The 19,047-nt window shown below is 44.5% G+C and overlaps 1 protein-coding gene across 2 annotated transcripts in view; it reads right to left on the bottom strand.

Annotated features, from left to right (window-relative positions):
• LOC134911518 (protein lin-28 homolog B-like) overlaps positions 1-19,047 on the bottom strand; it is a 354,771-nt gene that overhangs the window by 75,448 nt on the left and 260,276 nt on the right. For both annotated transcript variants that reach the window (XM_063919682.1, XM_063919683.1), the window contains one exon: positions 17,819-18,003. In XM_063919682.1, the coding sequence (XP_063775752.1) occupies positions 17,819-18,003 (185 nt within the window). The remainder of the gene's footprint in view (positions 1-17,818; positions 18,004-19,047) is intronic.

Raw genomic sequence — 19,047 nt, 5'->3', positions numbered from 1 at the left:
ACCCGAATACGACAGCTTAGTAAATCCATCGTAATCAATTCAAAAAGTTGCAGTTTTACACTGTCGATGTCATTCGTGATTGAACTTTGACCTTTTTTCGGAAATTACGAATCTTAGTAAATTTACCCCATTGTCTGGCAGTGTCAGAAAAATTCATAGGTAGCTCTTCCTCAATTGCTTGAACCCATGCTTCAATGCCTTTTGCAGCCCAAGAGGCTGCCATAGTGGGTCTATGTACAGCACCTGTAAGAGTGTAAATAGACTTCAAGCAACCCTCCACACGCTTATCCGTCGGTTCCGTCAAACAGGTGACAGGCAGAGTAGATGACAGCACAAGACAGGCTACATGTGAGTCCACTGGTGGCGGGGTTTCCCACTTGTTACTCAACTCCGAAGAGATAGAATAACGAGCTAGCATCTTTTAGACAGGGAAAATGTCTTTCCTGGAGAAGACCAGGATTCCTGATTTATATCAATTAAATGGTCAGAATGTTGTAAGACTATATGAAATTCCATATTATTTTAAATAAACATTTCAATGCCAGCGTTAATATATACTGTGAACGCAAGGTGCATCTTAATACCAAATACGATAATAGTGCGCTGAACGTTGCAGCACTATGTCCCTTAAGAGAAAGCAGGTACACACACTGTATACTGAGGTCCAACGCTCAGATATATATGTATTTGATATTAAAAGTTATGCATAAAAAATAACATGTACAGTATATCATTCAGTATAACATATAAATATAAGATAGGGTTACAGTGTTACAGTTATATAAGAATCAGTTACAGCCAGCATGCATCAGCCTTTCCCATAGAACATTTCCTCCATGTCTTCCTCTCAGCAAGCAACAGCAACTAACCCTCTAAGTCCTAGAAACTACATATACAGATGGGTCCACGGTTATCTTGACTAGTTTTCTGCGCCTAGGCACAACATGATGTAGTAGCATAAACCCTTCATCTATTGTTCTCAGATGCAATACAACACAATACAGAGAACAATACAGCAGGGGATTAAGTCCGAGTGGCCAGTCTCAGTTAATCCTATTAAAGGTCAAGATAAACGTGGACCCATCTGTATCAAACAGTGGGAGTTAACAGGTTTTGGTCTCCTTCCATTGGCCCAGGAGAGGAAGGTTTCTCATTCATTGTGTTATTGGTCAGTTCATATGCAAGCAATGTCTAGTTTCAAGATACAGTTATAGGGGTTAACCACTGGTTCTCAGCACACATGCTTTCTGAGGAATGTCCTTTGTTCTCATAGAATGTGACTTTATATTCATACATTTTATCATAACTAATCGTTGCAATGTGCTACAATTTACCCATAGCTATCAAATTAATCCACACATTCTCCTGATCATTTTGACACTAAGAATGATATAATTAACTTGTTCCATCCCAATAATACATATATATCTGGTTTTACACTCTATTATAAAAATACAATATAATACAAGTCTGGTGCTAAGCATGTTTTGTCTATGTGTAATCTATGTGTTGTATGAATATGAGTTGAATAGGTCTTTGTGGCTTCTCTGTGCGAATGCGTATGCTACCGTATATACTCTCACCGTGCGATAATATGCAAGGCGCGCGAACCTGTGCACGCTGCCTGTATGCGCACGCACTACGGTAACGCACACGAACAGAGGCCACTCTGTTTGGAGTTTGTATGTTGTGTGTATGTAATATTTTTGACTTTGACAACTAATTTAGTAACCTTCTGACGTTTGAACTTATCAGGTTTCTTAGACGTATCAGGAGGGTCAATCTTATCATCAATCTGAAGAATCAGCTTGATCGCCTCCACTAGGTCAGGAACATCAACCTGTGTTGTAGAATCTTCATTAGAAGCAGCGGTATCAGCATCAGTATATTCCCCATCCGAAATATTAGTGGATTGTGAGGAAGAAATGGCCCGATTAGATGACCCTTTGGTCCTAGTAGAGCGAGGAATAGGTTTTTGTTTAGCCAAGGACCAAATTAATTGCTGTAACTGGGTTGAAAGAGTATCCGCCCATGGTGGATTAACTACAGGGACAATATGTGGCTGTAATGGCACAGGAGGTATCACAGAGGGCACAAGTTTTGTTACAAGCATAATCAGCATATTTGAAAATGCAGCCCAAGGTGGATCTGCCACAGGTGCTGCGGGCTGACTAGGGGGTGGAGAACACCCAGTACCTGAACCCTCAGCAGAAATAAATTTCCTCAGGTAAATCCATGGCACCAGCACTGCATGATGCAGGAGCGTCTGCGGATTTCCCGCCCTGTGTAGCAGACATTATTGGGAATGTAGCTTTAGGTTTATCAGTACAACATAGCCAGACCAACACAATACCTGACAAAAAATAAGATTTTACTCACCGGTAAATCTATTTCTCGTAGTCCGTAGTGGATGCTGGGTACTCCGTAAGGACCATGGGGAATAGACGGGCTCCGCAGGAGACTGGGCACTCTTTAAAGAAAGATTAGGTACTACATCTGGTGTGCACTGGCTCCTCCCTCTATGCCCCTCCTCCAGACCTCAGTTAGGGAAACTGTGCCCGGAAGAGCTGACATTACTAGGAAAGGATTTGGAATCCAGGGTAAGACTCATACCAGCCACACCAATCACACCGTACAACTCGTGATAACTATACCCAGTTAACAGTATGAACAACAACTGAGCCTCATCAAACAGATGGCTCAGAACAAAAACCCTATAGTTAAGCAATAACTATATACAAGTATTGCAGAAGTCCGCACTTGGGACGGGCTCCCAGCATCCACTACGGACTACGAGAAATAGATTTACCGGTGAGTAAAATCTTATTTTCTCTGACGTCCTAGTGGATGCTGGGTACTCCGTAAGGACCATGGGGATTATACCAAAGCTCCCAAACGGGCGGGAGAGTGCGGATGACTCTGCAGCACCGAATGAGCAAACTCAAGGTCACATCCTTCCTAGCTTTTATCAGCGTAGGAATGACTTCAACCGGAATGCCCTTTTCCATCAGGATCCGGCGTTCAACCGCCATGCCGTCAAACGCAGCCGCGGTAAGTCTTGGAACAGACAGGGCCCCTGCTGTAGCAGGTCCTGTCGCAGCGGCAGAGGCCAAGGGTCCTCTGAGATCATTTCTTGTAGTTCCGGGTACCAAGTTCTTCGTGGCCAATCCGGAACAATGAGTATAGTTCTTACTCCTCTCTTTCTTATTATCCTCAGTACCTTTGGTATGAGAGGAAGAGGAGGGAACACATAAACCGACTGGTACACCCACGGTGTCACTAGAGCGTCCACAGCTATTGCCTGAGGGTCCCTTGACCTGGCGCAATATCTTTTTAGCTTTTTGTTGAGGCGGGACGCCATCATGTCCACCTGTGGCCTTTCCCAACGATTTACAATCAGCTGGAAGACTTCTGGATGAAGTCCCCACTCTCCCGGGTGGAGGTCGTGCCTGCTGAGGAAGTCTGCTTCCCAGTTGTCCACTCCCGGAATGAACACTGCTGACAGTGCGATCACGTGATTTTCCGCCCATCGGAGAATCCTTGTGGCTTCTGCCATCGCCATCCTGCTTCTTGTGCCGCCCTGTCGGTTTACATGGGCGTCCGCCGTGATGTTGTCCGACTGAATCAGCACCGGCTGGTTTTGAAGCAGGGGTTTTGCCCGACTTAGGGCATTGTAAATGGCCCTTAGTTCCAGAATATTTATGTGTAGGGAAGCCTCCTGACTTGACCATTGTCCTTGGAAGTTTCTTCCCTGGGTGACTGCCCCCCAACCTCGGAGGCTTGCATCCGTGGTCACCAGGACCCAGTCCTGTATGCCGAATCTGCGGCCCTCGAGAAGATGAGCACTCTGCAGCCACCACAGCAGAGACACCCTGGCCCTCGGGGACAGGATGATCAGCCGATGCATCTGAAGATGCGATCCGGACCACTTGTCTAACAGATCCCACTGAAAGATCCTTGCATGGAACCTGCCGAAGGGAATTGCTTCGTAAGAAGCTACCATTCTTCCCAGGACTCGCGTGCAGTGATGCACGGACACCTGTTTTGGTTTCAGGAGGTCTCTGACCAGAGATGACAACTCCTTGGCCTTCTCCTCCGGGAGAAACACCTTCTTCTGTTCTGTGTCCAGAATCATACCCAGGAACAGCAGACGCGTCGTAGGAACCAGCTGCGACTTTGGGATATTCAGAATCCAGCCGTGCTGTTGTAGCACTTCCTGAGATAGTGCTACTCCGACCAACAACTGCTCCATGGACCTCGCCTTTATAAGGAGATCGTCCAAGTACGGGATAATTATAACTCCCTTCTTTCGAAGGAGTATCATCATTTCGGCCATTACTTTGGTAAATACCCTCGGTGCCGTGGACAGACCAAACGGCAACGTCTGGAATTGGTAATGGCAGTCCTGTACCACAAAACGGAGGTACACCTGGTGAGGTGGGTAAATGGGGACATGTAGGTAAGCATCCTTGATGTCCAGTGATACCATATAATCCCCCTCTTCCAGGCTTGCAATAACCGCCCTGAGCGATTCCATTTTGAACTTGAACTTCCTTATGTAAGTGTTCAAGGATTTCAAATTTAGAATGGGTCTCACCGAACCGTCTGGTTTCGGTACCACAAACATTGTGGAATAGTAACCCCGTCCCTGTTGAAGGAGGGGAACTTTGATTATCACCTGCTGGAGGTACAGCTTGTGAATTGCCGCCAGTACTACCTCCCTGTCCTGGGGAGTAGATGGCAAGGCTGATTTGAGGTAACGGCGAGGGGGAGACGTCTCGAACTCCAGCTTGTATCCCTGAGATACCACTTGTAGAACCCAGAGATCCACCTGTGAGCGAACCCACCGGTCGCTGAAGTTCCGGAGATGGGCCCCCACCGCACCTGGCTCCACATGTGGAGCCCCAGCGTTATGCGGTGGACTTAGTGGAAGCAGGGGAGGATTTTTGTTCCTGGGAACTGGCTGTATGGTGCAGCTTTTTCCCTCTACCCCTGCCTCTGGGCAGAAAGGATGCGCCTCTAACCCGCTTGCCTTTCTGAGGCCGAAAGGACTGTACTTGATAATACGGTGCTTTCTTAGGCTGTGAGGGAACCTGAGGTAAAAAAGTCGACTTCCCAGCTGTTGCTGTGGATACGAGGTCCGAGAGACCGTCCCCAAACAATTCCTCACCCTTATAAGGCAAAATTTCCATGTGCCTTTTAGAATCAGCATCACCTGTCCACTGCCGAGTCCATAATACTCTTCTGGCAGAAATGGACATTGCATTAATTCTAGATGCCAGCCGGCAAATGTCCCTCTGTGCATCTCTCATATATAAGACTACGTCTTTAATATGCTCTATGGTTAGCAATATAGTGTCCCTGTCAAGGGAATCAATGTTATCAGACAGGGTATCAGACCATGCTGCTGCAGCACTACATATCCATGCTGAAGCAATAGCAGGTCTCAGTATAGTACCTGAGTGTGTATACACAGACTTCAGGATAGCCTCCTGCTTTCTATCTGCAGGCTCCTTTAAGGCGGCCGTAACCTGAGAAGGCAGTGCCACCTTTTTTGATAAGCGTGTGAGCGCCTTGTCCACCTTAGGGGATGTCTCCCAGCGTAACCTATCCGTTGGCGGGAAAGGGTATGCCATTAGTAACCGCTTAGAAATTACTAGTTTCTTATCTGGGGAACCCCACGCTTCTTCACACAATTCATTTAACTCATCAGATGGGGGAAAAGTCACTGACTGCTTTTTCTCCCCAAACATAATACCCTTTTTTTGTGGTAACCGGGTTAACGTCAGGAATGTGCAACACATTTTTCATTGCCGTAATCATGCAACGGATGGCCCTAGTGGATTGTACATTTGTCTCATCCTCGTCGACACTGGAGTCAGACTCTGTGTCGACATCTGTGTCTGCCATCTGAGGTAGCGGGCGTTTTTGAGCCCCTGATGGCCTCTGAGATGCCTGGGCAGGCGCGGGCTGAGATGCCGGCTGTCCCAACGCTGCGTCATCGAACCTTTTATGAAAGGAGTTGACACTGTCGGTTAATACCTTCCACATATCCATCCACTCAGGTGTCGGCCCCGCAGGGGACGACATCACACTTATCGGCACCTGCTCCACCTCCACGTAAGCGTCCTCATCAAACATGTCGACACAGCCGTACCGACACACCGCACACACACACAGGTAATGTTCTGACTGAGGACAGGACCCCACAAAGTCCTTTGGGGAGACAGAGAGAGAGTATGCCAGCACACACCAGAGCGGTATATAACAGAGGGATATACACTATACACAAAGTGAATTTTCCCCCTATAGCTGCTTATATCACAATTTGTGCCTAAATTTATATGCCCCCCCTCTCTTTTTTACCCTTTCTGTAGTGTATACTGCAGGGGAGAGCCTGGGGAGCGTCTTTCCAGCGGAGCTGTGAAGAAAAAATGGCGCTGGCTGTGCTGAGGAAGATAGCCCCGCCCCTTCAGCGGCGGGCTTCTCCCGTTTTAATGAAAATTATGGCGGGGGATTAGGCACATATACAGTTTAGAACTGTATTATGTGCAGTTTGCCATTAAGGTATACTAATTGCAGCCCAGGGCGCCCCCTCCCCCCCCAGCGCCCTGCACCCACCAGTGACCGGAGCGTGTGGTGTGCTGTGGGAGCAATGGCGCACAGCTGCAGTGCTGTGCGCTACCTTATTGAAGACCGGAGTCTTCAGCCGCCGATTTTCTCCGGTTTCTTCCGTCTTCTGGCTCTGCAAGGGGGACGGCGGCGCGGCTCCGGGAACGGACGATCGAGGTCGGGCCCTGTGTTCGATCCCTCTGGAGCTAATGGTGTCCAGTAGCCTTAGAAGCAGAAGCTAGCTGCAAGCAGGTAGGTTTGCTTCTCTCCCCTAAGTCCCACGTAGCATTGAGTCTGTTGCCAGCAGATCTCACTGAAAATAAAAAACCTAACAAATACTTTCTTTATAGTGAACTCAGGAGAGCCCACTAAGTGCATCCAGCTCAGGCCGGGCACAGATTCTAACTGAGGTCTGGAGGAGGGGCATAGAGGGAGGAGCCAGTGCACACCAGATGTAGTACCTAATCTTTCTTTAAAGAGTGCCCAGTCTCCTGCGGAGCCCGTCTATTCCCCATGGTCCTTACGGAGTACCCAGCATCCACTAGGACGTCAGAGAAACCCCCTAAGATATGTGACCGCAATTGCAGAGCACAAAAAGAAGATAAGTGGTATGAGGTGACTGAAACACACAGTGAAAAATACAAAACAGTATATCCTGTGGAACACTATATGGTATATGAGACCCTGACGCACTTAGACCCCCAGGGCACAGAATATAGTGATGGCAAAATGTTTGATACACAGAATAGAATCCACACAGCAGCTATAGGCACACACAGTCAGAGGTACAATGCAGAAATTATTACATATAAAAAATAAAAATGCACTGGACTAGTAATACTACATATAGAAATATATGTATACAGATATAACAATTCACAGTAAACACTTGATGTATATCACAGAATGCTTGTACTAAATATTCATATAGCAGTACACTTGTTCTTAACTATCTATCTAAACGACATGTAGAATACTTAAGTGTCCTGTAAATACACAGCGCTGATGAGACAGGCGGCTTTACAGAGGAGGCGTCCTGGGGTGCACACCGGTAATGAGGTGCGACCCCGCAGAGACCTTTCAGTAGAACTGCATACAAAGAAAAGGTTGCAGGTGCACAATTCAAACACTACCAATTTATTAATAAAAATTGCAATAAAATTTAGCATTTTGAGCGAGGTTCTTCACATAGTTATGGCCATAAGTAACGGCCAGCCCACAGCGTCCAGGTGACCTCATTAGTGGGACAAGTCCCTAACATTTTGGGGGGTACAAACCCAGGGTGCTCAAAATTCTAAATTTTATTGCAACGATTATAATTAATAATTGGTAGTGTTTGAATTGTGCAACTGCAACCTTTTCTTTATAAAACTCACACTAATTTTACTTAGAAAGAGGCAATCACGCGCACTTATTACCAACTTTAAATAACCTGGATAAGGAAGATCTACAATGCTGCTCCCAATGAATAATCTGCAATTATTCAAACCGAAGAAATTACAATAATGCATACAAACATGTGTACACAGGGAGCGCTAAATATTCATAATTATCTAATTTATTTAGACAATAAAAAATAGAATGACAGTGCACAATTTAATAATAATAAGATATATCAATTAAAAAATTAAAAACCATATCAAATGGACATCTCTCGTGGAAATAAACAACTCAGTTGCTGGTGTTAAAGGGTCCAGATTAGGCTATTTAGCCAATAAATACTGAGCAAGTCCAGAATCCTAGTGTATCATTAATGTCACCAGCAAGTAGCTTTTAACTGTTAAAAGATGTACTGTAGCAGTCCAATGCCACTTAAATTTAAGCTCACCGCTGTTGGAAGAGTTTCCAAACTCCCATCTATTGCTGTTCAGCGGTGTCCCCGTCTCCCCTGCATGCTTACCAGTAAGCGGCTTTACAGAGGAGACAGTGCCCAGCAGTCCCAGGATCAGCACAGCTCTGTGAAATGGTGCCCAAACGCTGACAGAGAGAGAGAGCGCGAGAGAGATGCAGCTCCAGGGCGGGAACACCTGCTGTAGATGGCGCCTGGAGCTGGGGGAGGGGCTACAGGTCTGAGGCTTATCCCCTCTGCTGGACTTCACCACCTGGTACTATGGAGCCTATAATAAACGGATTTTATTAACTCTGACCTGTGCTCCCTGCCCTGGTGGATATAATGGGGTACCTGCACAGCCACAGTGTCCACAACAGCAGCGCGGTCTGTCTACTGGGGCTGCGACCGGATCGCGATTTCCCTGGAGTGCGGCCACGCGATCCAGGAGAGCAGCAGCGGTGATGTGTGCCTGATGACCGGAGCGCCTCCGCTGCAAGTACTCGGCAACCAGTGCGCAGGAGTATGCAACGCCGCTGGGGGAGGTGATGGAGCTGCAGCACAGAATGTCAGCATGACACACACAGCATCTAGTGCCTGTACTGCGGCCCTTGAAGTCGTTCTTCTTAAAAAGCTCTTATTAGGGCCGCCTAGCGCAGCCCCACCTGTTAGTTGCCTGCACTGCAGGCACCAACTTACAAACTGAGCTCTAGTGCCTGGAGGCAGGGCTATAGAGGAGGCAGTGCAGTGCATCCTGGGAACAATCAAAGCTGTAGCCTGTTGGTGCCTCGGATCAAGATCCAACTCTACACCTTGATGTTATTCTCTGTGGAATACCAGTGTACCCAGCTGCAGAAACAAATACTAATACGTGTTTCACAAGTCCGTGGAGTACCGCTTGTGTCTGTATGTAGAGGGAAGGTGCACACCCTATACATTGGATCATACCTGGCTAAAAAACATAAAAATAAGTATTTTACACACACATTCTATATAATTGTTTGATGTGTCGAGATGAAATTCAAGATGAAATGGCAGTAGTGATAAATACAGATGTATAGGGCGAGTCTCCCATATCTGAAAATACAATATCCAAAATTTTTGCGCTTGACAAAGATTTTGATTCTTCCTTTCGAATAGTTCAAATGTACACAAACTTCCATGCACAAACTATTAAAGATGTTACATAAAAAGTAATGTACATGTAAATGGTGCATATGAAACATAAAATGCATTTTGTTTTTAGACTTGTGTCCAATCTCAAAGATAGTTCATTATGGTATGCAAATATTTCAGAATATGAAAAAGTCAGAGAGCCAAAACTCTTGTTCCCAAGCATTTCAGATAAGGGAAACTCAATCTGTGTATGAACATTATTCAAATTTAAGTAGATGCATGAAAACATGCTATTTTTTTTCTTGTAAAAAGAATCAAGCAAATGTATAGCATTAGATCAGTGATCTATCAAGGAGGGGGCTAAGAAAGGACTTTGGGGGTAATTCAGATCTGATCGCAGCAGCAAATTTGTTAGCAGTTGGGCAAAACCATGTGCACTGCAGGGGGGGGGGGGGGGGGGGGCAGATATAACATTTGCAGAGAGAGTTAGATTTGGGTGGGTTATTTTGTTTCTGTGCAGGGTAAATACTGGCTGCTTTATTTTTACACTGCAATTTAGATTTCAGTTTGAACACACCCCACGCAAATCTAACTCTCTCTGCACATGTTATATTTGCCCCCCCCACCCTGCAGTGCACATGGTTTTGCCCAACTGCTAACAAATCTGCTGCTGCGATCAACTCCTTTTTAAAACTTCTTTGTTTTAAAAAGTACGAAAAACTTTGTAGTCGGTCAGACTAAAGGAATCAAGTAATTTAAAGTCTGTCCGACTTTCCACGGCACCAGAATTACACAAAAGTGGGTGTTATTATCTTTGTTTTTAAGCAACCCAGCCGCAATTTATTACGGTCTTTTTTTTACCATGGTCTTTGTGCCCAATTGTCAGAATAAATTCCATTTAATAATGCTCTGTTTTTAATGGTCACAAGGAACTTGCATGTTAGATAGCTTAATTACTAAAAACACTGAAATGCAGGGGATTGTTTGGTTTAAACTAGGATTACATCATAAAATGAGCTTGCATTAAAGATCACGCAGAAGGGACTTGAAAACTACCTAAAGAATCATCAACTCTTGTATCAAGAGTAAGGGCAGGGATGGGGAACCTTTGGCCCTCCAGCTGTTAAACTACACATCCCAGCATACCCTGCAACAGTTATAGCATGACCAAATTGCATAAATGTTGCAGGGCATGCTGGTATGTGTAGCTCAGCAACAGCTAGAGGGCCTAAGGTTCCCTTCTCTGTCTTAGGGGGATATTCAATTAGTGACAAATTTTCAGACAGTCGAAAAATCAGCACTTATTCGACCTATGTGTCTTCAATAGCGGGTTTTGGGCCGTTTTTTTGATTCATTTTCGCCCATGCCTATATTTTTCTTGTGTGTGTCAAATCAACATGGGCTAAAACGGACCAAAAACAAAAGCGAACACCTGCAAATTCCACAAAATGTGTATCTGCGATCCACATAGTTTTCACTCATGCCAGGTTTTTTGACCAGTCGAAAAAACGGCAAGAGCACTGAATTTACATTAGACCTAAAAACAGGTGAAAAGTGCAGTTTTTCAACTGGTCGAAAAATATACGTTATGGTAAGATCTTACCGTTGATAACGGTATTTCTCCTATGTCCATAGGGTTCCACAGGATAACAATGGGATATGATGGAGCGACAGCGGATTGGCACCAAACGATCACAAGCTTTCAGGTCTCCCAGGATGCAACGGGCTTGTCCATATATCCCCGCCCACTGGCTCAGGCAAATCAGTTGTATTCCAAAGCATTTAGGCAGGAGCATTATGTAGAACCCTATTCAGGCGAGAAGAACACACATGCACACCCTTCCACGCAAGAGAAAAGAGGTTACTTTATTATTATTATTATTATTAACAGTTTCTTATATAGCGCAGCATATTCCGTTGCGCTTTACAATTAGAACAACAGTAATAGAACAAAACTGGGTAAAAACAGACAGACATAGAGGTAGGAAGGCCCTGCTCGCAAGCTTACAATCTATAGGGAAATAGGCATAGATACACAAGGATAGATGCTACCTATTGCATAATGGTCCACCAGATTGCTAGGTTCTTAATGGGTTGTATGATGATACCCCACAAAGTTATCCAAGTGTCAGGAGGGTGTGAGACTAAAGAAAGACAAGATATGTGATGTTATGAATACTCTACAGAGGATGTAATTAGATAGGGAAGCACTGAAGGTTATGTGGGTGGGTCTGGAATTACTGAGTATAAAGATTCTCAAATCAGGTGTGTCATGGTGGGATCCCTGTAGAAATAGGAGAAATACCGTTATCAACGGTAAGTTCTTACCATAACGTATATTTCAACAGCAGGGTCCACAGGTTATCCACAGGATAAACATTGGGATGCTCCTGATTAGACAGGAACCTTACACCCGAATTCAGCGTCATGAGAGGCAAAAGTATCCAAGGCATAATGTCTAATGAATGTGTTAATGGAAGACCATGTGGCTGCCTTACATATCTGTTCTGCTGAAGCACCATGTTGTGCTGCCCATGAAGGACCTACCTTACGTGTAGAGTGAGCAGAGACATTAGCCGGAACAAGGAGATCAGCTCGAGAATATGCTTCTGAAATAGTCATTCAAAGCCATCTTGCTAGCGTCTGTTTAGTAGCAGGCCATCCCCTCTTGTGAAATCCGTAGAGAATGAAGAGAGAATCTGTCTTTCTGATGGCACTGGTACGATCCACGTAGATTCTTAATGCACGGACAACGTCCAGTGACGCTCCTCCCGCAGAAAGTCCGGACACCTGAAAAGCCGGAACTACAATTTCTTCGTTAAGGTGAAACTTAGAGACCACCTTAGTCAGTAGAAAGAGTAATTTAGCTGTCAACCATTTAAGATCCACTTTATTAAGTGGTTCAAACGGAGCACCCTGAAGGGCTTTGAGGACCAGACTTAAATCCCAAGGTACTGCAGGAGGAACAAAGGGTGGTTGAATGCGCAGCATTCCCTGGAAAAAAGTAGCACATCCCGTAAAGTGGCAATTTTCTTTTGGAACCATACAGTCAATGCTGATACTTGAACTCTCAAGGATGCTACCTTCAAACCCTTATCCATTCCTGCCTGAAGGAAACCTAAGATTCTGGATACTCTGAAAGACTTTGGATCCATACTTCTTTCACTGCACCAATGAATATAGGCTTGCCAAATTCGGTGATAAATGCGAGCTGAGGAGGGTTTCCTTGCTCTTAGCATAGTTTGAATTACCTGTTGTGAAAAACCTCGACTTCAGGATAGAGATTTCAACAGCCACGCCGTCAAAGACAGCCGATCCAGATGCCTGTGATAACAAGGACCCTGCATTTGTAGATCTGGACCTTGAGGGAGCAGAATTGGCGCATCCATCGACATCCTCTGCAGATCTATGAACCAATGCCTTCTGGGCCAAGCCGGAGCAATTAGAATCACGGCACCCTTTGATTGCTTTATTTTCCTCACCACCCTGGGTAGCAGGGAGATTGGAGGAAACAGATATGCCAGATGAAAGTCCCATTTCACTGACAGTGCGTCCACAAGGATCGCTCCGGGGTCCTTTGTTCTTGACCCGTATGCCGGAACATTGTTGTTCAGACGGGATGCCATGAGATCTATCTCTGGCAAACCCCACTTGTTAACTAGAGTCTGAAAAACGTCCGGGTGTAAAGCTAATTCGCTTGCTCGAATGGTGTGTTGACTGAGAAAGTCCGCTTCCCAGTTTAGGACTCCTGGAATGAACACTGCGGACAATGCTGTAAGATGGAGTTCTGCCCACTTTAGTATACGACTTATCTCCTTCATTGCTTTTTGGCTGCAAGTTCCTCTCTGATGGTTGAGGTACGCTACTGCCGTTGAATTGTCCAAACGGATCTGGACTGGTTTTCCTTGCAGAATGTCCTTTGCCTGAATCAGTGCCATGAATATGGCCTGGAGTTCAAACAGGTTTATTGGCAGGCAACTTTCTTCTGTGGTCCATTGTGCCTGGAACCATAATCTTCCGGACACTGCTCCGCAGCCCTGTAGACTGGCATCTGTTGTCAGGATCTCCCAATCTGATATATAAAAGGGTCTTCCCTTGTCTAGATGGAATGTCTGTAGCCACCAGGCTAATGACCTTTTTACCTTTACTGGAAGTACCATCATTTGTTTCTTTATTGTCTGTTGTATTCCATTCCATCTGGTCAGAATCAGATGCTGCAGAGGTCTTGAGTGGAATTGTGCATATTCCACCATGTCGAATGTTGACACAATCAACCCCATCACTCGCATTGCTGCGTGAATTGATATGGTCTGAAGGTAACAATTCCTGAGTCATTAATTGCACCTTGGATATCTTTTCCCGTTGTAAAAATATTTTCTGCAGACTTGAATCCAATAGAGCCCCAAGTGAATCATCCATTGTGACGGAATCAGAGACGACTTTGCCCAATTTATGAGCCATCCGTGTTTCTGTAGACAAGTTATTGTCTGTTGGAGGTGGCTCAAGAGCAATTCCTGGCATTCTGCCAGGATTAAAAGATCGTCGAGGTACGGAAAAATCCTTATCCCCTGCTTGCGGAGATAAACTGCCATAACCACCATAATCTTGGTAAATACTCTGGGGGCTGTGGTTACCTCAAAGGATAAGGCCTGGAACTGAAAATGTTGCTGGAGGATGGCGAACCTGAGGTAGTATTGATGGGACAATGCTATAGGCACATGCAGGTAAGCATCCTGTAAATCCAGAGATACCATGTAATCCCCCGGTTCCATGGCCAAAACTATGGAGCGTAACGTCTGCATGTGGAACCTTGGGACCCAAAATTAATTTGTTTAACATTTTGAGATTGAGAATTGGCCGGAATGACCCATTTGGCTTCTGAACCAAATATAGGTTGGAGTAAAAACCCTGCCCCCATTGTGCCGGGGGTACTGGAATAATTACCCAGGACTGAAGCAATTTCTGAACTGCTTCTTGCAGGGCTCTGGCCTTCGCCTCTATACGAGACGGGCTGGTGCAAAAAAAAAAAAAAACTTTGAGGAGGCTGTTTCTTGAAAGGGAAAACATAACCCAGAGATACCACTTCTTGCACCCAAGCATCTGTTATCGACTGATGCCATATGTGTCCAAACTGAAGAAGTCGGCCCCCTACCTTGGGGTCCCCCAGGTGGAAGCCCGCACCATCAGGCTGATGATTTCTGTTCTGGTTTGGAAGCTGGCCCTCTGGTGGCCCATTGCTTCTTTGCTTTACCAGACTTAATGTACTGGGTCTGCTTAGAATAATTTTTGCCTTTTGTTTTACCTTGCCACCGAAATGGCCGAAACCTCGAACCCCTAGGCCTAGGGTTATAACTGGCAGGAAACCTGACCTTCCTGGATTCTGCTTCTGACTCCAGAATATCTGTCAATTCCTTACCAAAGTGAATGTTCCCAACAAAAGGCAAAGATTCCAGAACCTTCTTGGATTCTGAATCAGCTTTCCATGTACGTAGCCAAATTGCTCTGCGAGCAGCTACCGTTAAGGCTGACGCTTTGGAAGCAATCGTACCCATATCCATTGCTGCTTCTTCTAAGAATAGCGCAGCCTGTTTCTTATGAGCTATATGGGATTCCTGCTCCCTAGTAGGTGCTGAAAGCCCGTTTTCCAGTTCGTCAGCCCATTCAGCTACCTCCTTTGCCATCCAGGCTGAGGCCATAGCTGGTCTTATGACTGCCCCTGACAGAGAAAATGTATTTAAAAAAACCATCCACTCTTCTGTCTGTGACATCATTTAATGATGTTGATGGTAAAGGCAAGATAGATTTTCGCACTAACCGAATGACGTGCGTATCTACCTTAGGAGGCACTTCTCTTTTTAAACAGTCCCCAGTTGGAAAAGGGTAATAGGAATCCCATTTTTTTGGAATTCTATATTTCCTATTGGGTGTAGCCCAAGCTTCCTCCATAATTTCTTAGCTCCTCTGACCCTGGAAACTCAACCCTAAATGTTTTGGGACGTTTAAACACAGGTGCCTTAGATTTTATTATGGCTCTGCTGAATCCTCTAGAGACAGAATAGCCTTCATTGCTCCAATTAACTCAGCTATATCCTCTGAGCTGAAACCTTCTACCTGTTCTTCATACGGTGAAGTAGAGTATATGGAGCTATCCTCATCTGATGTATCATCCTGTGTAGCCTGAGAATTTGATGATATATTTACCCTTGGTTTATCAGCTTGTTGATCTGTAGAAGCTGTTGGGGCTATACCCATAAGACGGGAGCTGCATGTATGGGTTAATACTGTACCCTATTCCTGAGCTTGAAGCTGTAGGGACCAATCTGTCAGCTATACTGGATAAGGTTTATGCAAACATAGCGGATCTATTTGTCGTTGAACAGGGATCTGCCTTGCAATCTGCTGAAACGCAAAACAATTTGCACATATCCCATCATGTGCCAGATGCTGAGTTGATAATCCCACCTTGAAGGATAAACATGTTATGAGTGTTGGTGTTACTGTTAATGTAACCTCGTCACCTCTTAAGACATGATAAATAATCAGCTTTACACAGTATACTACACAATCTGTGACTGTAATCACTTTACTCTATTAAAGTGATATCAATCTGACCCAAACCCAAGCACCAGCATTGAGGCTCAGAAGAAACCACTGACAAACATATATAAAGTCAGCAATCACACTAGCAGTCACATGTTATTTATTAGTCATATGAGCATATTATCAACTACGAATACATTTCAAAGTATGTAGGAGTACATTTGCTGAACTCGCCTATACAGTTATCTAACGTATTCAGACGCAATGCGAAGAAAACCACAGTAATGTACACAGACTCATATGCAATAGGCACTAAAGTTAACTATACATACTAAAAAAAGTAGATAGAATTTTAGTGCTGTATAACCCGTACTCCGTAGAGTAGGATACAGGGAGACTCGCCCCACTTCCAGGATCGATTAATACGTTAGCGAACGCTGAGTGGATACAGACGCTACTAGCGTACAATGCCGTTCCGGGAACTTTTTAGTGGACACAGACGCTCAGTGAACGCTAGTGCATGCAGACGCACCAGTCTGCGACCTGGTCTCCTAGCGGTAACCTTAGTGTACACAGATGCAGCAGCCTATATTGCGACCGAGACGGAAGTGAGGCAAACTGGTCATGAACTGGGGGGAGGGGTGACCAGGAGAGCGTCTGACTCCCCACCGCTGACATCAACCCTAGGGATCGCAGCCTCAAACTAATCCTGGCGCCTTATGATCCCTACGGCCTAGCGTTGGAGCACACGTGGTGGCGGCGCGCCAGCTACTGTTTAGTAGTCTCCTCCCAAAACAGTGCGGCTGTGTCCGTATTCCCCTTCCAAGCGGAACCGATGCCTTACCTTCTCCCCATGCTCCGGCCACAGCCTGGTAACGTCTGCTGGACCTGCTAGTATATCAGACACAGACGCCCGTCGAGACAGCACTTGTACCGTGGGTAAGCGTTGTTGCGACCCGGCGGAGAGTTGTTGGAGCGACTCTTTCCGATATGCGTGTAAAACGCTGTTAGGAAAGATCACTCAAAAACAATGTAGTAAGACTATAAAAATAAAATAAGAAAGCTTAGGGCTGCCAAACACAGCAGCCCTGTGACCATGGTCCGGCTCCTGCCGCACCAAACAAAAAAACTGATTTGCCTGAGCCAGTGGGCGGGGATATATGGACGGGCCCGTTGCATCCTGGGAGGCCTGAAAGCTTGTGATCGTTTGGTGCCAATCCGCTGTCGCTCCATCATATCCCATTGTTATCCTGTGGATAACCTGTGGACCCTGCCATAGAAAATGGCACTAATTGAATACCCCCTTAGTGGTGACAGTATTGGCAAACACACACTTTTGGGGGATCATTTTAGTCAGGCCAGGTGGATTTGTTTTGATTAACCTTTTGTCACTAACATGTCACGCAGTCGTAGGCAAGTGCTGTAAAAGACTAGTGTTTAGCCAGAAAAACATAGTGCACTCTAGTCTACATACAGAAATGTTTTTTTAACTATTAGGCTTGGATCACACAAGCGCATAGTAACAGTTAAGCATTTCTTGCGTTACAATTAAAGTTTCTTATTGTCACTACAGGAAGTTTGGAATGTTTTTCTGAATGGGGAAACAGCTTTGTAAACAGTCATCTGAATTCAGCTTTTGAGAGCAAACCAATACCCTTCCTATGATTTAGACCTGCATCACTGTGTTTCCACAAAGTGATTAAAAGGAAATAAATAACTTGCCTATCTCCTTTTGGTTTTCTTTTTGGAACTATTTTTCCCTTGGGTCTTCTTTCACTTCCCATGCAGGGATTCCCACCTGGGCCCGTTACCCGTAATGACTCAAGGCCTTTGGAAGATTTCTTAAAGGTAAACTCTACTGGTTCTCCTTCTTTCAGACTTCTAAAACCATCCATATAAAGTTTCCTCTGCAATAAATAAAAAATAATCATAAAGGTTAAGTGCACAAATATAGACAAAAAGACAAGAATTTACTTATGCACTGAGAAATTCCAATCAGATTTTTGTCCATAAGTACTTATTTGCGAAAGAAAAAAAAAAAACAAGAAATAAGTGGTCTCAATTTTTTCTGAGGTGCAGGTCTGTCAGTTTTATTTTTATACTTCTTCATTCTTTGTCATTCATTAATACTCATGAGTTAATTACAGCAAAATAAGCATATTAAAAGTAATTTCAGAGTTCTATGACCATATACAAGCTTCTTAACCACTTAATTGAGTAATGTTTTTCAAAAAACGGCTTTGCTTTTTTTTTTAAATGATTGAAATAGCTAAAGAACATATTTAATACTTATTCCAAACAATTAATAAAAAAAAATAAAAAATTTACAGTAAATATTTGGCTTTTTAAACATTGGACCACCACCACCATCATACTCCAAACAAAAATGTATAATATGAAAGTACTAATGCTTCAGTTGTTGTAGAGTAAGCTCAGATAGTTGTAACAAACACACACTCAAGTAGAGTGTTCCACAACATTGCTCTTAAGTTAATCATGGTGCTCTGCTTATTATTATTATCCTTTATTTATATGGCGCCACAAGGGTTCCGCAGCGCCCAATTACAGAGTACATAAATAATCAAACAGGAAAACAGCAACTTACAGTTGATGACAGTATAGGACAAGTACAGGGTAAATAAACATAGCTACATCAGCAGATAACACTGGAATAAGTATCAGGTGGCAGAAGACTGATGGATTTGATGCAGTTGAAGATTATTAAAGTAAGAAAGGATAAGCACATGAGGGAAGAGAGCCCTGCTCGTGAGAGCTTATATTATAAAGCTTAGTGGCTTGGTCAGTCAGTACATGTTTCTTACAGTGAAACTACCCTTTGTAGTATGTTTGCCTTACATACAACGTCTTCAGCTTTAAGAGACTATTCTCATAAGTCTATTTCTGCAGAGGTCCTTCTTGCAGTTGTACTCCATAGCAAGTTGTGATTCTGG

Source organism: Pseudophryne corroboree, chromosome 4, assembly GCF_028390025.1.
Source record: "Pseudophryne corroboree isolate aPseCor3 chromosome 4, aPseCor3.hap2, whole genome shotgun sequence".
Classification (NCBI taxonomy): Eukaryota; Metazoa; Chordata; class Amphibia; order Anura; family Myobatrachidae; genus Pseudophryne; species Pseudophryne corroboree.
The sequence above is the reverse complement of the archived record's forward strand: the minus strand, read 5'-3'. Positions and strand labels throughout refer to the sequence as shown.